This window comes from Emys orbicularis, chromosome 15 (assembly GCF_028017835.1).
Source record: "Emys orbicularis isolate rEmyOrb1 chromosome 15, rEmyOrb1.hap1, whole genome shotgun sequence".
Taxonomy (NCBI): domain Eukaryota; kingdom Metazoa; phylum Chordata; order Testudines; family Emydidae; genus Emys; species Emys orbicularis.
In genome coordinates this window covers 28,421,559-28,441,440 of record NC_088697.1, presented here as the reverse complement: position 1 = coordinate 28,441,440, position 19,882 = coordinate 28,421,559, and the positions used below count along the sequence as shown (strand labels likewise).

At 56.5% G+C, this 19,882-nt stretch overlaps 1 protein-coding gene across 1 annotated transcript in view; it reads right to left on the bottom strand.

Moving 5' to 3' along the window:
• The window catches only part of MCAM (melanoma cell adhesion molecule), a 35,082-nt gene that overhangs the window by 3,589 nt on the left and 11,611 nt on the right, over positions 1-19,882 (bottom strand). Inside the window, exons 2-12 of the mRNA XM_065417052.1 lie at positions 8,531-8,658; positions 7,902-8,112; positions 7,315-7,385; positions 6,974-7,061; positions 6,451-6,630; positions 5,873-6,000; positions 5,205-5,361; positions 4,729-4,850; positions 4,271-4,412; positions 2,565-2,686; positions 2,215-2,353 (exon numbers count right to left, since the gene is read on the bottom strand). Of these exons, the coding sequence (XP_065273124.1) occupies positions 2,215-2,353; positions 2,565-2,686; positions 4,271-4,412; positions 4,729-4,850; positions 5,205-5,361; positions 5,873-6,000; positions 6,451-6,630; positions 6,974-7,061; positions 7,315-7,385; positions 7,902-8,112; positions 8,531-8,658 (1,488 nt within the window). The remainder of the gene's footprint in view (positions 1-2,214; positions 2,354-2,564; positions 2,687-4,270; positions 4,413-4,728; positions 4,851-5,204; positions 5,362-5,872; positions 6,001-6,450; positions 6,631-6,973; positions 7,062-7,314; positions 7,386-7,901; positions 8,113-8,530; positions 8,659-19,882) is intronic.

Sequence of the window (19,882 nt, the reverse complement as noted above, 5' to 3'; positions counted from 1 at the left end):
GCGGTTGGGGGGAGGAACGAACGAGATGATGAATCATCTTTTCGACTTTCTAGGACCTAAATGTCCAATACAGACGCCTCCAACGAATCGTGCTGAGAACGGATCACGCAGCGTGCGCTGCAGCTGGGCTTACTCTCCAGCCCAGAGAGACGTGAGGAAGAAACGTGCAGGAGACTTTGCATTTGGAAATTATCAGCCGGCACGTGGGGAAGGTCAATGAGTGTTAAGTGAACTCAAGCTGCCCTCCCTGAAGCCAGGCCAATGGCCATCAGAATTCCCCTCCGTCCTTTGGCAGCTCAGATCGGAGAGCTGTGTGCATTCAGCATCCTACCTGCTGATTTGAAGGACACGAATAAGCATTGACTGCTTGGTCTTCCCCATAGCCCTGCTTTTGCATTATCAACAGTGCCGTTAACTAAGTTCCGACTGCCGAGTCTCTGCTCTTAGTCGTGCCTGGGCCCCAATCAAAGCCAGCAGCTCTTTGATTCCAGGGTGAACTTGCAAATTAGGAAAATCACCATTTTACAATGAACCCCCATGACTACTCTTTCACGGTCACTTTTCGAGTAGAACTGAGCTTTATATCTTACAGTGCAGTCTGTCACCTCTCCTGCTTAGCTCACCCTTTGGAGTGAGGCAATCAAGGAAATATACTCCTTCGGGGCAGGGAATGTCACTTTGTGCAGCACCTAGCACGCTGGGGCCCCGATTCTGGATTGTGGCGCACAGCAGCTCCAGTAATAACCTATGGAGGCTTTGTAAACACTAGCCCTAGAATTCACATTTTGCCCTTATGGAAGAATTTGTGGGTGGGCACGTCATACCCTGCAAAGTGGACTTGGCGTTTAGATTTGTAATCCACAGGGAGTTGAACCCCGAGCAAATGGTTAAGAACCAACATGTTCTTCCATCCATGCAGCAAGAGACCAGGGAAATAGATGAATCCTACCACTGAAGAAAGAGATTCTCTCCGCACGTCTCTTCACAAAGATGAGTTCTCTTCAAGTGAACACAGCTATGAGTTAGAACTCCTTGTTGCTCAAAAGTAAGTAGGTACCCAGTGGGTTTGTGCCGCAATCACAGTACTTTTCCTACTAGTTGTAAATAGAGAGCAAGTGGCCCTCCCTGTTCTGGTATTAATGATCTCTTTTCTATGTACATTTAGGTTCACTGCAGAGAAGAAAACTGACTTTTACAAAGAGAGACGGAAAAGTTCCTCCTCCATTGGCAATTCGGGTCTTGTCAATCCTGCTTTCCCTGGACCCGTCTCTCCTGACTGGCTATGTTCGGCGACCAGTGACACTGGAATAAGGCTCCCAATCTGATGTTGGAGCATGTGAGTAGTCAAAGGGAATACTAATATACTAAGAACCAGATCTTGGGAGGTGCGGAGTATCCTCAACTCCCATTGACATCAACCTGAGTAGAGGATGCTCAGCACCTGACAGGATTAGGCCTTGACAGAAAGAGGAAGAGATTATTGTTAAGACTTGAAAAATGGCAGAGAAGCTCAGAACTTCCTCAGCAAAATCAGATCAAGCCAGACTGGCTACTCCTGAAATGTCTCAAGTGGAACCACCAGCTTGGACAGGGGCACATGGGTGCTGTCTGTCTTTCTCCATCACGGCCAGAGCTTTTCTCTCCAAAAATATTTGGAGTGGAATTTTCTGATTTTTGAAAATTCGAGGGACCCAGCAGGTAGAAACACTTTCATTTTATGTGCCCCGTCACTGCTTTCTCCAAAAATCAAAACTTTGTTTAAAAAAATTTTTTTTTGAGATGGCTGATATTTTGACAAAACGTATTACTTTTTTTTTTTTTTTTGTACCAGCTCTGATCCTAAAGAAGGGCCCAATTCTCCTTTACGCTGAGGCCCATTTATACCCTGCCAGTGCTGCATGAATGACTATCAGGCCTGGAGAATGCAAAGCCCCTTTGCAGATCCCCTATTCTAACCATCTCTTCACAGGCAGGCTGAGATCTATTGGGGTTGTGTGGGCCCATGCATTGAAGGCTACATGACTGGTGTCTGATGCTCGTGATATATTATGTATTTTGTTTCTAATCAGAAATTTTAAAAGAAAATCATTAAGAAAAAATGGTCTCCTTGTTTTGTGAATTAGAGCAGGAGGGGAGGACTCCAGTCTGGTCTGGAGTGAGAAGGGGATTTCCTTCATGGGGCACTTCCCCCGTCAGTGTGGCCAGGAGACTTACTCAGCTTCAGCGTAATGTGATGACTGCTATTGCCAAGCTCGTTAGTGGCTGTGCAGGTGACTCCTGACTGCAGCAGGTCTGGGGTGACCTGGACGGTCAAGTTGCTGATGACGCGGTGATGGTCTGTGTGGTTTTGGACCTGGGGGGAGATGGAAGAGAGTGAGGGATGCTGCTCAGGAGGGGAAGAAGTGATCAGTAGCCCATGGGTTCCCAACCAGGGCCTACGACTGCCCTCCCTATTGTGGGTTCCCCAAAAATATGTAACAGGAGACGCCTGAATGGAAGAGGTCAAGAACCGCGCCTAGCCCCCGGGTCCGTTCCCTGCGCTGCATCCAGCAGGTGGGTCTCACCTTTCCATTGATGCTCCACGTGATCTTGGGCTCAGGGAGGGCAGCAGCTTTGCACATCAGAGTCACCAGCTCGTTCAGTTGCACGGGCACCAGGGAATCCTTGGAACTGATCTGCGGCTTTGCTGCAGGGGAGGAAGAAACACAGAGCAGAGGGGTCAGTGTGGCCTGGGACAGATGGGACAATTTCCTGCAGTGTCCTTGGGAGACTGTATTGAAATAGGTGTATGTATCTTTGGGGGCCCATTGTAATTGATGAACGGTTTATGTCTTATTGTGGGCTGGGATTGTGTGGGGAGATGTGACAGCCAGGGGGGAGGGGTGTTTCAGAGGACTAGACTGAACAATGGGCCAGGCAAAAATGGAATCTGGGAACAAAATGTGTTTAGTGCTTTTCCTGGGGGGAGGAAACCAAATTCCCCACCTCTGGTTGTGCAAAACCGCAGCCTTCTGAAGCTATGCCCTTCTGCTGATCACCTGGTTCACAAAGCCAAGGTCAAAGGCCCAAGCCCTACAAAGGAATGACTGAGCTATTTATGGCTGTTTCGAATCTAAGGCTAGGTCTACACTGCAGCGGGGTTCCGACCTAAGATACGCAACTTCAGCTACGTGAATACCGTAGCTGAAGTTGCGTATTTTAGGTCGGCTTACCTAGCGGTGAGGACGCGGGAAAGTCGACCGCTGCCGCCGCCTCCGCTGCCGCCTCCTGCCGAGGTAGATTTCCGGAGTCGACGGCAGAGCGATCAGGGATCGATTTTACCGCGTCTTGACTAGACGCGGTAAGTCGATCCCCGAAAAACCGATTGCTACCCGCCGGATCGGCGGGTAGTGAAGACAAAGCCTGAGACGCTAACCGTGGGGAGGGATAGCTCGGTGGTTTGAGCATTGGCCTGCTAAACCCAGGGTTGTGAGTTCAATCCTTGAGGGGGCCATCTAGGGATCTGGGGCAAAAATCTGTCTGGGGATTGGTCCTGTTGTGAGCAGGGGGTTGGACTAGATGACCTCCTGAGGTTCCTTCCAACCCTGATATTCTATGAAAACCCAGTTGTGGGGTTTGAAGAACCTGAGGCTGCAGTCGGGGATGACCACTGCATGGAGGCTCTTTGCTTGTTTGTAATCGGTTTTCTCGGCTTTCACCTTAAGAATCAATGGGCTTGCTTAGAAAGAGCTGTGCGCAGACTTGTGACTACTGGCAATGACAGCTGTTCACAGCCTCCATCGAGGAAGTGAAGCACGGATGCTGCCCTGTTCCGGCAGCCTGGCTTGCTGGGAATAAACTGCAGCCTGGAAAAACTCCAGTCAGGAGGGAGAGAAAGGTGAGTCTCTGCCCAAGAGAGGTGACAGCTGAGGAGCCAGGAGCCTAGAGTGGGTGCACTCAAGGGCCCACGGAGGGGGAAATCCAGGTGCAATTATCCAGGACTGGGACATGGTCTCCCTGCAGCCATCTGCCCAGGTGGGGGGAGATGCACCCCGCCCCCCAGGCACAGGGCACACTTGCATTTAACAGAGGAGTAAAGAAGTAGGGAGGCTGCATGTCTCTCTGCCAGCTCATTCCTCCCAGGCCCAGGGACTGGCAGAGCTCAGGTGGAAGCAGTCAGGTGGGGACTGCGTGAACCACCAGGGCAATTCCACGGGCTCCTTGCTGGATTCTCCCCCTCCCCCAGCCTGCGCAGGTAGGGGGTGGGGATACGGCGGTGGCTGGCTCTTACCGTGAACAGCGACGTACACTTGCTTGGAGCGGGAGAGGCCTGGCACCCCAGTCACAGCCACCTCGCAGCTGTAGTTGCCTGAAGATTCGAGGGTGACGTTGCTCAGTTTCAGTTGCTTTCCTGGCCCCAGCAGTTTCCCCTTCTGGAAAAGGAGACGAGCAGGCTAGTGTCCGACGGCCGCGGCCCCGCCTCTCGCCCGGGAGCGGCACGTGGCCGAGGGAGCAGCTGGGTCTTCCCAAGCTTTCCAGCTCCACTGTTGGGGGGCAGGGAGAGAATCTCAGCCCCTCGGGGTTAGCGGGCAGGGAATGTCCTGCCCCGGGGGGAGTATTAATGAGGTTTCATCTAACTCTACAGGTCACTGGAGCACGGCCAAGGCCTCTCCTGCACGGTGCCCCGGTCCTGGTGTCACTGGAGCACTGTGCCATTGCCTGGGAGCAGCCGTCCACATGGTCCGTTACCTTTTCCTTCTTCCACCGGAACTCCAAGGGCCTAGAGCCTCTGGCGTCACAGGTCAGGGCTAAGACGTCTCCCTGCTGCAGCTGGATGGGCCCCTCGGGGGTTATCTTGAGCCCTTCGAGGTCTAGGGAGAGAGCAAGCGTGGGGATGAGATGCGGCGCCCTTCGTGTGGCCGAGGGCTCGCTGACGCTGGTACAGAACAGAAGCTGGTTCCCAGGAGCCAGCCCGGAGCATGGACACAGACGGGGTCTGGGTGGGGGCTGCCGGAAGCGGCCATTCTCGAATGCCCCCTCCCCCCAGCTGGGGAACCACTCCTCCGGTCAGCTGGCATCATGGGGCCCTGAGTCACCAGCCCATAGAGCTGGATGGGGGCGGGGCGTGCCTCCGCAGACGGGGGCAGGCAGCTGTGGAGCTCAATGGGAGAAGGGCTGGGATGGCCCAGGGGAACCTCCCTGCCTCCCCCCCGGCCCTCCCTTACAATTCACAGACAGCTCCACTGTGTCTTCCAGGTTCTTCATGGAGTCGAGGTCGATAGTCCGGCACAGGTACCGGCCGCTGTCCTCCTTCTTGACCTTCCGCAGGGTCAGCACCCCGTTGCTGGCGGTTAGGTCTTTCTCCTCAGGCTGGGCACCCTCCTGAGGGGCACAAGGCAGACGGGAGTGGGGGTACGTGGGCGCACACCTGGCTCGTGTTGGCACCGGGAGCAGGGGCGGAGCTGCTGGAGGTCTGTGGCCCCTTAGTCCATTTCCCTGCCCTGGGCTGGGCTGGAACTGGTGCCCTAGTGGGGGGGGGGGGGGCAGACTCTGCCTCCCATCTCTTGATCAAGCCCACTCTGCATGGGGCGGGGCTGGAACCGGTGCCCTGGCACAGCGATTATCCCTTTCCTTGAGCCGTCCAGCCCTCTGCCATAGATTCCCAGACTGGGGCAGGTCCAGGTGTAGCAAGTGTGTGGAACCCTCAGCACCCCCCCCCCACACACCCAGCGCAGGAAGGATGAGGATCCCCGTGCACAGGGGAGCACAGAGACAGCCTGTGGGGAGCTCAGACAGGGACTGTCAGGCAGCCCCACATTCAAGGCACGCTCTGTCAGCCCCTGGGCATCCAGAGCCTGCCTGCCCTGGCCTGCCGCCCCGTCCCTTTGCTCACCTGCACTTTCAGCAGGCTGTACTCGGGCGGGGGGTTCCCGTCCCCCTCGCAGCGCAGCGTCACCTCGTCCCCTTCCCGCACCTGCGGCTGGGGAGAGTGTATCACCAGAGTCAGGTTCTCCGTGGAATCTGGGGTGCAGAGAGAGGGAGACAAGAAGAGCTTCTGCTCAGCTGGGACCGTGGGGCGGGCAGACCAGGGGGCCCATGAGAAACTAGCAAGCGGCAAACAGGAGAGCGGGAATCTGATAGACACTCTGGCTGGAGAGCGCGGGGAAAACAGAGTTACTCCACCTACGTCCACGCTCAAGCTTCAGCATGAGGGGCTAGGACTTGAGCAGATGCCACATGTTGCAATGTACCTCCGGCAACACCTGGAGCTGGGGGGGGGAGGGGTGTGGATCACTGCAGGCCCCCGCTACCATCCCCATGCAGAGCAACAGCCGTACGGAGTTCAGGCGGTGCCATGGAAGTTACAGCCTGGTCTATTGCAGCATCAACCCCGCAGCGCAGGGAGTGTTATCGCCAGTATGGAGAGTCATTCCCCTTCCCCTGGGCGTGGCTGATCAGTCCCAGACTCACAGAACACGGTGAGGTTGACCTTCTCGGACGTGGCAGTCTGGTCGGCCCCCAGCAGGCGGTAGCTGACCTCGCAGTGGAAGCGGGACTGGCGGTCCTCGCGGCTCACGCGGGCGAAGAGGGTGCTGCTCACCGTGTACAGCCCGCTGGACTCCTTGGTGAGGGTGGAGAGGATGTTGACTTCTGCTGGGCGAAAGCAGGTGATGGGGGCAGTGCCAAGAGGGATTGAGCACCTGCAGACCCTGTTGGCTCCAAGGGACCCCCCCCAACCCCAGGATTGCTGGAAGGAAGGAATGGGGATGCACAAGCTTCTCACCCCTGGGCTGAGCAGGATTGCTGTGAGCTTCCTCACAACAGTGCCCATGGGCACTCCGTCACCGTGAGCTTCCTTGCAGCAGGATACAGGATTATCCTGAGCATTGTGATCCTGGAATTGCCTGGGCGGGCCCCTTACCCAAGCTCCGGCCTCCACAGGCTACAACGTACCTAAGCAGCCCAAGGGGAAGGAGCTGGCCCCAAAACTTACGTGTGTCGTCCTGCCACAGGGGGCTCCCGTTCTTGTACCATGTGATGTTGGGGGCCGGAAAGCTGTTCTTGCTGACGCACTCTGCGATCTGAGACAGCAAAGGGAGTGCTTGGTGCTGAAAACCTCTGGGTCCCCGCGCAGCACCCCCGTTTCCCCCCCCCCCACATGGCACATGGTGCAGCTTGCACCGGACAAGGCAGTTAAGGTTCTCCCCACCCCTGCTGGCACTGTGAGCGTCTTGCCAGTAGTGTCCCACCTTCTTCTGGGTGCCTTCCCCCCAGCAGTGCTCTGGCCCCCTCGGTGCTAGCCAGGCTGGGTGGGGTGCGGCTGGCTCCCCTCACCTTTGGGATCTCCTTACTCGTCACTGGGATGCCCGCGTCGTTCACCTGAATCTCAGGAGGCTCTGGGGTTTCTGGAAAAGAGCAGCAGGCCAGGCAGGCGTTTGGGGCCAGGCAGACTGAGAGGGAGGGGAAAGGCAAAGTCCCCGACCCCTCCCCAGGCTGAGCCAGCGCCACGCAAGAGGGAACCAGACCCAGCCCTTGTTCTCGGTTCTGTCCTCCGCCGTGAGCCTGTTCCTGCCTTCCCGCTGCAACCCTGGGAATGGCAGCAGGGGCGGTAGCCTGTGAGTGTCTCTCCGCCTGCCGTAGATCAGAAGGCGTGGGGATTAGTCTCTCTCACTAATGCCCACGCCTTGTGATCTACGGCAGGCGGAGAGACACTCACAGGCTGCCCTGCCCTAGGCTGCCGGCTTAAATCAGCCTCCATGCCCCTGGGCCAAGCCCTGGCAGGGGCAGGCAGTCCTGAGTGGGGGAGGGGAAAGGAACATGTCAGCAGCATCATCCAGAGCAGGGGCTCGCGCAGAGATGCCAATCATAGGCTGTTGCCCTGCCTCTCCCCCCACCCTGGTTCTGGGCCCAGCGGCACTCACTGTAAATGTGGAGCTTGGTCCGGTTCTCGCCCACCCCTAAGCTGCCCGCCCCGACCTGGCACACGAAGGTCCTGGCGTCCCGCAGGGTCACCCTGCTGATGGTGAGGGTAAAGTCGTCCTCCATGGCCACCCGGCCCTTGTACTCTGGCTCCGCCTCAAAGACCTGGCCGCGGACCATGTAGTAGATCTTCGTCCGGTTGCGTTTGTTGATCTAAAGGGGAACGAGAGGGACTCGCCACTCCAGCCCAGGACTCACCAGGTGTTGGGCCCTCTTTGTGCCACCAGGTGGTGGTGGAGGCTTTTGTTAGCACGGCGCCAAGGTGGCTGGTGGCGGGGAGATGTCTCCTCCAGGGGCCAGGCAGGGAGATGGGGCAAGACTGTGTCGCTCTGACTGCCCCCCCCCCCCCCACCGCCAGCCTTTGCCAGGCCAGCGACCGAGCTTCTGCAGGGACCTTATTCCCCCTCAAATGCTCCCATGCGAGCCCCTCCTTTCTGCCCCCCACCTACATCTTCCAGTGCCCCCTGCTTTCTCCCCCATCGCTGTCCCCAAGGACCCTTCCCGCTGGGGGCCCCCGATCCTGCCCCATCAGTCCCCCAACCCGGGCCCCCCTGCAGGTGTTGGTACTCACATAGAACCAGTTGATGTAGGCGTAGTTGCTCTCCTCGGGGATGGAGAAGTTGCATGGGATCCTGGCCGTCTGGCCCAACTCCACCTCCACTGTCTCCAGCATGGAGACCTCCACCTTGCTGGCCCCAACTGCTGAGACAGGGCACAAGGTGATGGGGGGGATGCCACACAAACACTGTGCTTGAGGCAAGGGGGGGCAGGAGAAGGGATCCCCCATTTCCCCTCCCCACCGACACAGACAACTCTACATGTGCTGCCGTTGGGCCCGAACCGAGCAAAATCGGCCCCTCAGGTGAGATGTGGGGAGCTGAAGACCCCAGCAAAGAGCAACAAGGGACAGACCTGCCCCCAGGAGGTGCCCTGTCTGCTCCCCCCCATGCTCTGGAGCCCTTGTGGGCACCATGACCATGCCATGGCCTGGCACGCAGATCCCACTGTCCACACTGGAGTGGCTCCTGTTGGCGAGATGCCTGTGCAAACACTGGCCGGCCTGCCAGTGCCCCTGAGTGGGCTCAGCACCCCCAGCCCACCATGGTGAGGGCAGCTGCTGGGGGCGCCCAGGAGGAGACCATTAGTCGAGGGCCAGAGTGGGGGAGAATTTCCAAGCACTGTACAGACCTTACCAGCCCTGTTTCCCCCCAAACCAGCACAGCCGCCCCCATGCCTGCAAGCCAGCACAGCCCCACACCTCCCAGGCACACCCCCCCCCCCACCCCCGCAGCCTGCTCAGCCCCATCCTCCCCACTCCCAGCTGCTCCACCCGCTCTGCTCCTGGTTCCTCTCCACACACTGCCCCAGATGGTTCCCATTAGGCAGCAGTCACTGCTACTGTCCAGCTACCCTGCCATGTGCAGCCAAGTCCCCAGCCCCCTCCCAGTCCCACTTTTCACCCCAGACCCAGCCCAGCCCAAGCGGGTATGTGCGGGGTGGGATCACTGCTTGCCCAGCGAGAGCTTGTTAACCCCTGCTGGGCCGGCTCAGCCTTGCCTGTCCACGTGCAGCTGAACACCTTTGTGGCCAAGACAATAGCAGCCGAGGCCAGTAAACTCATCACACAGCTTGGGGAACACCCTGCTTCCTTCCCCTCTAAGGGGCGCTGGCTCCGATCCAGCCCAGGCTGCAGGGCCTGGCTGCTGGGGGAGTGGGATGGGGCACAGGCCTTTCCCCACTAGGGACCCAGCTGAGGCTGGGGGGGAGCAGAGCTGTCTGGGGGCGGGTGGGACAAATCTGGAATGTCGCTTTCCCCATGGCACAGGCAGCCACAGCACTGGTTGCTCCATTGTCTCCCCAGCCAGCGGGGCCTAGAATCTGAGCTCCGGCCCTCCATGATACTCCCTCTGCCAGGGCCGAGGAAGCTGCCTGCTCTGCCCCCTGCAGCTGCCTCCACCCCCCCCCCCCCACCCCGGCACCCTTCCCCAGCTCTGATTGAGTCAGGAAAATCGTCCCACAGGCGGGAGACGCTCGGTGCAAGCAGCTCCCGCTCTGCTCTCCCCCAACCCCCCAGCGTGGGGAAGGCAGCTGAGCCCAGTAAATCACTTTCCAGATGCCGATTAGAGCGGAACGGGTGGGGATTAGGCAATTAGCAGCACAAAGGGGACAGTTATTGGGGGGGGGGGGCTGCCTCCTGGCTGCCTCGCTCCCCCCCCTCCGGTCTCCCCCAATGTTCTCGGCTGACTTCACTTCTGGTGCAGGATGTTGTGCTCGGCTGAGCACGACGTTGGAGGCTGCAGCCCCTTTGTTAGGACATCTGCTGGGTCTGAGGTGGCCTGGCTGGCAGTGCTGGCGGAGGTGGGGACGGGGGGGGCATGCAGGGCATCCGGGATCATGACACACACACCCCGGGGGGAAATCCCTGCCTCCTGGTCACATCCGCAGCTTCATCCGGCCCCGGCAGGTGGAGGATCGCTCAGGAGCCGCCACTGCCTCATGCCTGGGGAGCGAGGGGGCCCGGGCTCCGGCCAGAGAAGAGGGGGCTCCCGGCTGAGACGGCACCCGTCAGCTCAGGGGGCTGAGATGGCACGAGACAGCGCCTGCCACAACAGAGGGGGGTCGTGACCGGCCCAGCTCGGGCCATGGTGGAGGGAGGCTGCTGCATCCCACACACGGTGGAGGGGGTAGCGCGGTTGCGTCTGAGCCGCCGTGGCCCTGGCTGCTCGTGGAGCAACCGGCAGAGGAATCACCAATCCACCCCTCATGCAAGCAGGGCTGGAACCCCCTGTTCTCCCCTCGGCCCTGGGAGCATGGACCATTAACCCTGCCCTCCTATAGGGACACTGAGGCACACAGTGCGGGAAGGGACTCACCCACAGACATGTGGGTGATCACTGGCAGGGCCAAGAGTAAAACCCAGGAGTCCTGATTCCCCATCTCCTGTACTAGCCCCTGGATCTCAGCCTTCTGGAATGGGGAAGAGAACCCAGGCGTCTTGGCTCCTCCACCTCCAATTGTGAGCCTATGCCCCCTCCCTGCCTCACATCCAGCACCCAGGGGTCCTGGTTTCCAGCTGCACTACCAAGGAAATTCTACCCGCTTCCCCTGGGCACAGAGCAATGGGCTAGGTGGGGCAGAGGTAGAGGATGGAAGGGAGGGGGTGTCATGCTGGGGATCGAGGTGAGGACCAGAGACAGCCCAAGGGACCGGTGGATGCCCACAGCCAATCCTGCCTCAGCCTTCCCCAGCGCTGATTCTGATCTGCCGGGGAAGGAGCTGTGATCTGTGCCATCTGCTGCCTGCAGGACCCCATCTGGTCTAATTAATCTGCCCAGCAAACAGAGCCTCCTCTCCTTGCCCCGGCCTTTGTAGGGCAGGGAGAACCTGCACAGCGCCAAGCCCTGCAATTAACAAGAGATGAGAGGGCTCCCCTGGGGGGTGAGGGGGTCAGACAGCAAATCCCACTAATGCTGGCAGGGAAGACGCTTGGGGAGGGCGGGCACAACACCAGGAATCAGCCCAGCCTGCCCCCCACAGTCAGGGGGCCCAGAGGGGGGTCACTCCACAGTGAAAAGGGTCATGAAGGACACCTGATATGAGTGAGGACAGCGACCGTGGGGAGCAGAGATGGAGCTCCCTGTACCTCCAAACGACCGGGTCCTCAGAATGTCTATGGGGGGCTCCGGACAGATTTCTGAGGCTTCAGCTGCCCATGATGCAGCCACCAGCTCACCCACGCTGGGGGGAAGCCCCATGGCACCAGTGGGTCCAGTCTAAGCCAGTGATGGATGATGACAGCCTACGCAACTGGGATGAGCCAGCGATGCTGCTGCAGAGCCTGGCACACGATTCATGCCAACAGCAGCTCCCGACACGGGGGGCAGCACGGTGCCCAGGTCGCCAGCTTGCTCAGCTTCCCAGGACCGACCGAGGCACGTCTCTCAAAACTGGGTGTCTGGCAGGGAGGTGGCCACGAGGATTCAGCCCCCCACAGGCGAGAGACGGGCAGGCGTGGCCCCAGAGAGGTTGTCCACAGGTCACACCCTGCCTCCAAACCCCCCCAGTTCAGAGCCCCTGCCCAGGAGCAGAGACGAGAGGGCTGCGGGCAGGAGCTACTCAGCGATTCACCGCTATGGGCCAGTCTGCTTTCTCCTGGCGTGGGGGAGGGGGGGTGTCATCCTGAGCCCTGCTGCAGGGGGTGACCCATGGTCTTTGTCGAGGGGACCCCAAATGCCAGCAATACCCTCCGTGAGATTGCACACCCCCCGCATCAGCAACGGGCTGGATCCCAGCTGGGAGGGGCCGGCACCACGTGGGATCCCAGCTGGGAGCGGGCTGTGGGGCTGAGCAGGGGAGTGGTCATGGGGCAGTTAAAGCAAGAGGTGAGAGCACCCTCTGTAACACACACACACCCCCGCGCAAGGGCAGGAGGGGCTCTGCAGCTCCGGCACTGGCCACGCGCCTCGCACAGGAAGTGGTTTCAAAATCTAGCCACGCAGCTCGAGATAGGAAGCGCCTTGTCCTGCACTGGCCCCAACACAAGGGACCTTTGTCCCATCCCAGCCACTCACGTTTCCAGAGGGGAGCTAGGCAGGGCGGCTGCTCTGAACGCAGGGGTTCCAGGGTGCACTGGTCACAGACCCGGGAGTTCTTATGGGGGGGTTGGGACAGAGCAAGGGGGAGGTGGGGGTCGCAGGCCTGGGGGAGAGCCGAGGGAACGCAGCCAGGGTGTGTGCGTGGGGGGTGGTCGCTTATGAAGAGTCCCAGAGGCGCATCTTAGGGCCAGAGGTCCCCAAGTGCCACAGTACAAGGGACACACCCGGGGCTACAGCCTGGGTGCTGGGATCACAGAGCAAGGGACGCCGCCAGGGGCCAGGCCAGGATATAGCAGGGGATGGGGGGTCGCAGTGGAGGGGACGTAGAGGGGGCCACCCCCCATGGCTCCTAATTGGAGAGCGAGCACGAGGTCTTTGAAATCGCACCTGCTTGGAGCGAAACTTGCTAAGAGCAAACCCGAGTCTCCTGCCCGGGGCCATGCCCCCTGCCTTTGGCACCTCCCGTGCCAGGCCCTTGTGTCCCACACCACATCGCCAGCGTCAAACCACAGAAGCCTAATGCTCTGGTCCAGGGCAGGGGTGTCATCGCCCCGTGCTCGCCTAGAGCACTGGGATGGGAGAGCGTGGGGGTGGGGGAGCCGCAGATAATCCCCCTGCAGGTCTCTCCCTGCCCCCATCTCCCGCTGGGCTTAATCCTGATCTGTGGAACGGGACGGGAAACTGGATAGAGCTCCCAGACCAGCCTCCTCTCTGCCCCCCAGAGCCATCTAAGCCTGTCTCACTCTCTTCCCAGCTGGGGAGGGGGTCAGTAAGAAGGGCCCCAGGGAAAACTTGCACCTGGGGCTCCTGGAAATGGGGCCAGGCCCCTCCTGAGTACTGAAGGAAATCCCATATAACAGGGCAAGGGACCCCCCCCGCACCTGGCAGCCACTTCGCCCACAGGGCTGTCAGTGGAGGATCTGGCCCAGATATGGGGCCATGGCTTAGCCAAGCGGCATTGGAGGTTGTGTCTAAGGGCAGACGACCCAGGAGCGTTACAGACTGGCGGTGCCAGCACCCGCCCTGGACTGGCACAGCAGGAGACGCCTAGCAGGAGGCACCCTGAGCGTCCCAGCACCACTTGTTTCTTAGCAGGATCGATCCCCGATAATGCTGGCAGCCAGATCCCACCTGTCCAGGGCTGTGTGTGCTCTGCCAGCCGCCCCCAGAGAGGAGAGCTTAACAAACAGGGCTGGACAAAAGGCCACCTGGCTCCCTGGAAATGCCTCTTCTCCCCGAGCTGGAGTCAGAGCGCCGGGCCAAGCCAGAGGCCTGGGACATGAGGGCAAGTTTCAGGCAGATCAGCTGAGATCACACACCCTGGGTGGGTAGGAGACAGTGGGAAGAGACAATGGAGCTGCAGTATGCATCCTCCCAGCCTGGACCCAGAGTCGCCGCCCCTGTGGAAGGGGGCTGACAAAGGCAGGTGCTGGAGAACTAGCAGACACCGTGAGAGGCCCAGGTGTACCTGCACACCTATTGGACACACGGCTGGCTGAACAGCAGCTGTATTGATTTAAGCTCACGTGGAAAGAGATTAGCAGAGGGCACAGAGGGGGAGATTGGAAAGGGTACAGGGGCCGGGAAGCCAGAGAAGTGCTATGTTTGCAGGTGAAGGACATGCCTAAAAAGAGAGTGGCCCTGGCTGTATAGGGGAGAGAAGCCTTACTCAGAAGGCAGGGAGACAAGAAACCCCAAAGAGTCCAACGTGTGGGGAGAACAGGGAAGGGAAGGGACGGGCGTGTTTTGCTTGTGGTCAGCGGGGGCCCCTAAGAAGGAGATGCCCATTTATGAACTGGGACGGGAATAGACAAGGCTGAAGCACGACCTATTGACAAGGCAAGGACAAGCAGCTGGTTTGGGCACCGTGAGGTTGGCCCTATAAAAAGGCTCTGCCCTCTTAGGGGGTAGCAAAGGGGAAGGCATGGGGAGGGGGGTGCCTGGGGACTGGCGCATGCCGGAGACTGTCAGGGTAGACGGGGGGGGGGGGGGGGGTATGGGATGACCGTGGACCTGGCAGGTGGTCAACCCTGCACCCAGCATGGGGTGGTAGAGTTGGAAGATAAAACGCTTGGGACGGAGAGGGCCCAGAGGGACGTAGGAACTGCCACTGAAGCGAAGCAAGCTGTGGTGGGAACTCAGGCCCTGAGGGAAAGCGGGCTGCGGGATCCTGTGGGGCAAGGGAAGGTGCTACCGGAGAAATGAGTAGCCACGGAGCAGGCCCTGCCAATAGCTGATTGGGACCCGGAGTACCAAAGGGAAAAGTTATGGGGTGCTGTGGAGGACCAGGATAATGTGGGTCTCCCTGGCGGGTGAAGCAGAACAAGAGACGGATGCCCTGCCGGCCCCGGTGAAGCAAATCCCAGGCAGGAGGCAGCCGCACCCCCAAGGCTTATAGGCTTGAGGGTGTGGGGATGATTTGAGGTGTCTGCTCCACACAAGGCCTGAAGAGGTTAAGGTTGCTAGCTAGGCCAATTAACTGCCCAGGCTGCATCTGGAGGAGCAGCGATTAATTAGGGAGGAGGTTCAGCTGGACAGGAACAGAGACAGGAGGGGCCTGTATAAAGCCCAGGAGCTGAGCGCAGCTGGGGCCTATAGGGAAGTAGCTTGCAGTCACTTGCTGAGGGAAGGAAGGGATGTTTGGAGCCACAGAGGAAACTAGCCTGCAGTGACTCCTTGCCAGGAGATGTTTGGGCTGGAAAATCCAGAATTGGGGGGGAGCCAGAGAGGTAGCAAAGGCTCAGGGGAAAAAAGCAGCCAGGGATAGAATAGTTCAGACCTTGGTTGTTGATTGGAGGGTCCTGGAGCTGGCCCTTGGGGTAGAAGGCAAGCCTGGGTTCCCATGCCAGCCCCTGGGAGTCTCACCGAGCAGGCAGTGGAGACTGGCCCTGAAAGACTTTGCTACCCTGGACCGCTGTGACCTGGCTGGGGGCCCAAGTCACAAAGAGGAAGCAGCTGCTCTTGGAGGATGGTGCATTAAGGGCTAGTAGCAGAGCAGGGATACAATGCCCACGCTTGACTACTGCATGCATTTCTGGTCACCCCATCTCCAAACCGATACATTAGAACTGGCAAAGGCACCGAAAAGGGCAACAAAATGATTCGGGGTCTGGAACAGCTTCCAGATAAGGAGAGAATAAAAAGACTGGGATGATTGAGCTTGGAAAAGATGACTAACGGAGGGATATGATAGAGGTCTGTAAAATCATGACTGGAGTGGAGAAAGAGAATAGGGAAGGGTTATTTACTCCTTCACATAACACAAGAACCAGGGGTCACCAATGAAATTAACAGGCAGCAGGTTTAAAACACCTATAAGTAAATATTTCTCAACTTCAGCACCTGGAAATGGAGCAAATAATCAACCAATTTGCAAACATCTAAAAGATAATGAGGTGATAAGTAACAGTCATAATGGATTTGTCAAGAACAAATTATGTCAGACCAACCTGATAGCTTTCTTTGAGAGGGTAACAAGCCTTGTGGATGGGGGAAGCAGTAGACATGGTATATCTTGACTTTAGTAAAGCCTTTGATACTGTCTCGCATGACCTTCTCATAAACAAACTAGGGAAATGCAACCTAGATGGAGCTACTATAAGGTGGATGCATAACTGGCTGGAAAACTGTTCCCAGAGAGTAATTATCGGTGGTTCACAGTCATGCTGAAAAGGCATAACAAGTGGGGTCCCGCAGGGATCAGTTCTGGGCTCCGGTTCTGTTCAATATCTTCATCAATGATTTAGATAATGGCATAGAGAGAACACTTACAAAGTTTGCAGACGATACCAAGCTGGGAGGGGTGCAAGTGCTGTGGAAGATAGGATTAAAATTCAAAATGATCTGGACAAACTGGAGAAATGGTCTGAAGTAAATAGGATATAATTCAATAAGGACAAATGCAAAGTACTCCACTTAGGAAGGAACATTCAGTTGCACACATACAAAATGGGAAATGACTGCCTAGGAAGGAGTACTGCGGAAAGGGATCTGGGAGTCATGGTGGATCACAAGCTAAATATGAGTCACCAGTGTAACACTTGGGAGGAAAAAGTGAACATCATTCTGGGATGTATTAGCAGGAGTATTGTAAGCAAGACATGAGAAGTAACTTTTCCACTCTACTCTGTGCTGATTAGGCCTCAACTGTGGTATTGTGTCCAGTTCTGGGCACCACATTTCAGGAATGATGTGGGCAAATTGGAGACAGTCCAGAGAAGAGCAACAAAAATGATTAAAGGTCTAGAAAACATGGCCTATGAGGGAAGATTGAAAAAATTGGGTTTGTTTAGTCTGGAGAAGAGAACACTGAGAGGGGGGAATGATAACAGTTTTCAAATACATAAAAGGCTTTATAAGGAGGGGGGAGAAAAATTATTCTCCTTAACCTCTGAGGATGGAACAAGAAGCAATGGGCTTAAATTGCAGCAAGGGCAGTTTAGGTTGGACATTAGGAAAAACTTCCTGTCAGGGTGGTTAAGCACTGGAATAAATTGCCCAGGGAGATTGTGTAATCTCAGTCATTGGAGATTTTTAAGAGCATGTTAGACAAACACCTGTCAGGGATGGTCTAGATAATACTTAGTCCTGCCATGAGTGCAGGGGACTGGGCTAGATGACCTCTCAAGGTCCCTTCTAGTGCTATGATTCTTCATGCAATGCACAGTCAACCTGTGGAACTCATTGCCAGGGGATGTGTGAAGGCCAAAATTATAATGGGGTTCAAAAAAAAAAAATTAGATAAGCTCCTGGAGGGTAAATCCATCAATGGCTATTAGCCAAGATGGTCATGGACGTAACCCCATGGTTGGGTATCCCAAAGCCTCTGACTGCTAGAAGCTGGGACTGGACGACTGGGGATGGATCACTCAATAACTGCCCTGTTCTGTTCATTCCCTCTGAAGCACCTGGCACTGGCCACTGTCACCAGACAGGATCCTGGGCTAGATGGACCATTGGTCTGACCCAGCGTGGCTGTTCTTATGTTATGTTCTAAGAGCAGCAGTTCCACTTCACTGTATTTCCCCCCGTCATTTCAGGAGCCACCTACAAAACCGACCTGCCCTTTCAGAGGCAGTGCTAGTCCTCCGGGGGCCCTAAGCAGGAATATTTGGGGCCCCTCACAACACATACTAAAAAAGCAAATAAGCGGTTGCTTGAGCTGCTCAGGGCCCGAAGAAATTGTGTCGTGGGTTTATGCCCAGCACCGGCTCTGCTTCTGGTATTTAAACTCCTCGCTCTGCTCTGCTCCCTTCCCAGCCGCCTCCCCATGCAATCTCGGGACTGCGCACACAAGAGCTGCCTTCTCCTCCCCAGCAGCCTCTGCGCTGCCGGCCGATTTCAAGTCTCAGCTGAGGCCTTGCTCTCCCCTTCGCTGGCACCTCTCCGCAGGGCAAGGGGCACCAGCGCAGCTCCATGCAGTGCCGTAGGGTTACAGCTCACGCCAGTGTGCCCTATACAACACAGCCGGATTGTGGGAGGGAGGAAAGCCCGACAGAGACCCTGGTATGGCCCTTTGGGGGGGCAATGCCCCAGCGTGACAGCCGTTCCAGGCCCCCTGACCTCCTCCCCGCTGGTGAAAAGCAGCGAGAAGGAAGCAGCGTTGGGGAGCTCCTGGTGACTCAAGCAAGCGGCACAATGACTGGGTCTCTGCGGCCGGAGTGGGGGGTGACCGAATCCTGATGTCACCAGCCCCTTGCCGCCCACGGGATCCAGGGAGCTCAGGGAAAGGCCAAGCATGAATGGGGCATTATGTCAGCAGCAGAGGGCACAGGCCAGGGGGACAGCCTGCTCAGACAGCACAAGTGTGGGGGCTGTCCTAGTCAGACACCAGCCTGGTGCTAGGGCCCTGGGCTGCTGGGGGCAGTACAACCGCTTCACCCTCTGTCTCCAGCACCTAGCCTGGCATTAGGGGGGAATGCAGCCCCTTCATACCCATCAGTGCTCCCCCTCTGAGCCTGGTGCTAGGCACTAAAGTAGTAAGTCCCCAGGACCAGATGGTATTCACCCAAGAGTTCTGAAGGAATTCAAAGATGAGATTGCAGAACTACTAACTGTGGTATGTAACCTATCGCTGAAATCAGCCTCTGTACCATATGACTGGAGGATAGCTAATGTGACGCCTATTTTTAAAAAGGGCTCCAGAGGTGATCCTAGTAATTACAGGCTGATAAGCCCAACTTCAGTACCAGGCAAATTGGTTGAAACTATGGTAAAGAACAGAATTACCAGACACATAGATGAACATGATTTGTTGGGGAAGAGTCAACACGGCTTTTGGAAAGGGAAATCATGCCTCACCAATCTACTAGAATTCTTTGCGGGAGTCAGCAAGCATCTGGACAAGAGTGATCCAATGGATATAGTGTACTTGGATTTTCAGAAAGCTTTTGACAAGGTCTCTCACCAAAGGCTCTTAAGCAAAGTAAACTGTCATGGGATAAGAGGGAAGGTTCTCTCATGGATCGGTGACTAGTTAAAAGACAGAAAACAAAAGGTAGGAATAAATGGTCAGTTTTCAGGATGGAGAGAGGTAAATAGTGATGTCCCCCAGGGATCTGTATCGGGACCAGTGCTGTTCAACATATTCATAAATGAGCTGGAAAAGGGGGTAAACAGTGAGGTGGCAAAACTTGCAAACAACACAAAATTACTCAAGATAAAGTCCAAAGTGGACTGCAAAGAGTTACAATGGAATCTCACAAAACCGGGTGACTGGGCAAGAAAATGGCAGATGAAATTCAATGGTGATAAATGCAGAGTAATGCACATTGGAAAACATAATCCCAACTACACATACAAAATGGTGGGGTCTAAGTTAGCTGTTACCACACAAGAAAGAGATCTTGGAGTCACTGTGGATAGTTCTCTGAAAACATCTGCTCAATATGCAGCAGCAGTCAAAAAAGAGAACAGAATGTTAGGAACCATTAGGAAAGGGATAGACAATAAAACAGAAAATATCATATAAATCCATGGTACGCCCACACCTTGAATACTGCATGCAGTTCTGGTCACCCCATCTCAAAAAAGATATATTAGAATTGGAAAAGGTACAGAGAAGGGCAACAAAAATGATTAAGGATATGGAACAGCTTCCGTATGTGGAGAGATTAAAAAGACTGGGATTGTTCAGCTTGGAAAAGAGACAACTAAGAAGGGATATGACAGAGGTCTATAAAATCACGACTGGTGTGGAGAAAGTGAATAAGGAAGCATTCTTTCCTCCTCCACACCACAAGAAGCAGGGATCACCCAATGAAATTAATAGGTAGCAGGTTTAAAACAAACAAAAGGACGTTCTTCTTCACACAACACACACCTAGCCT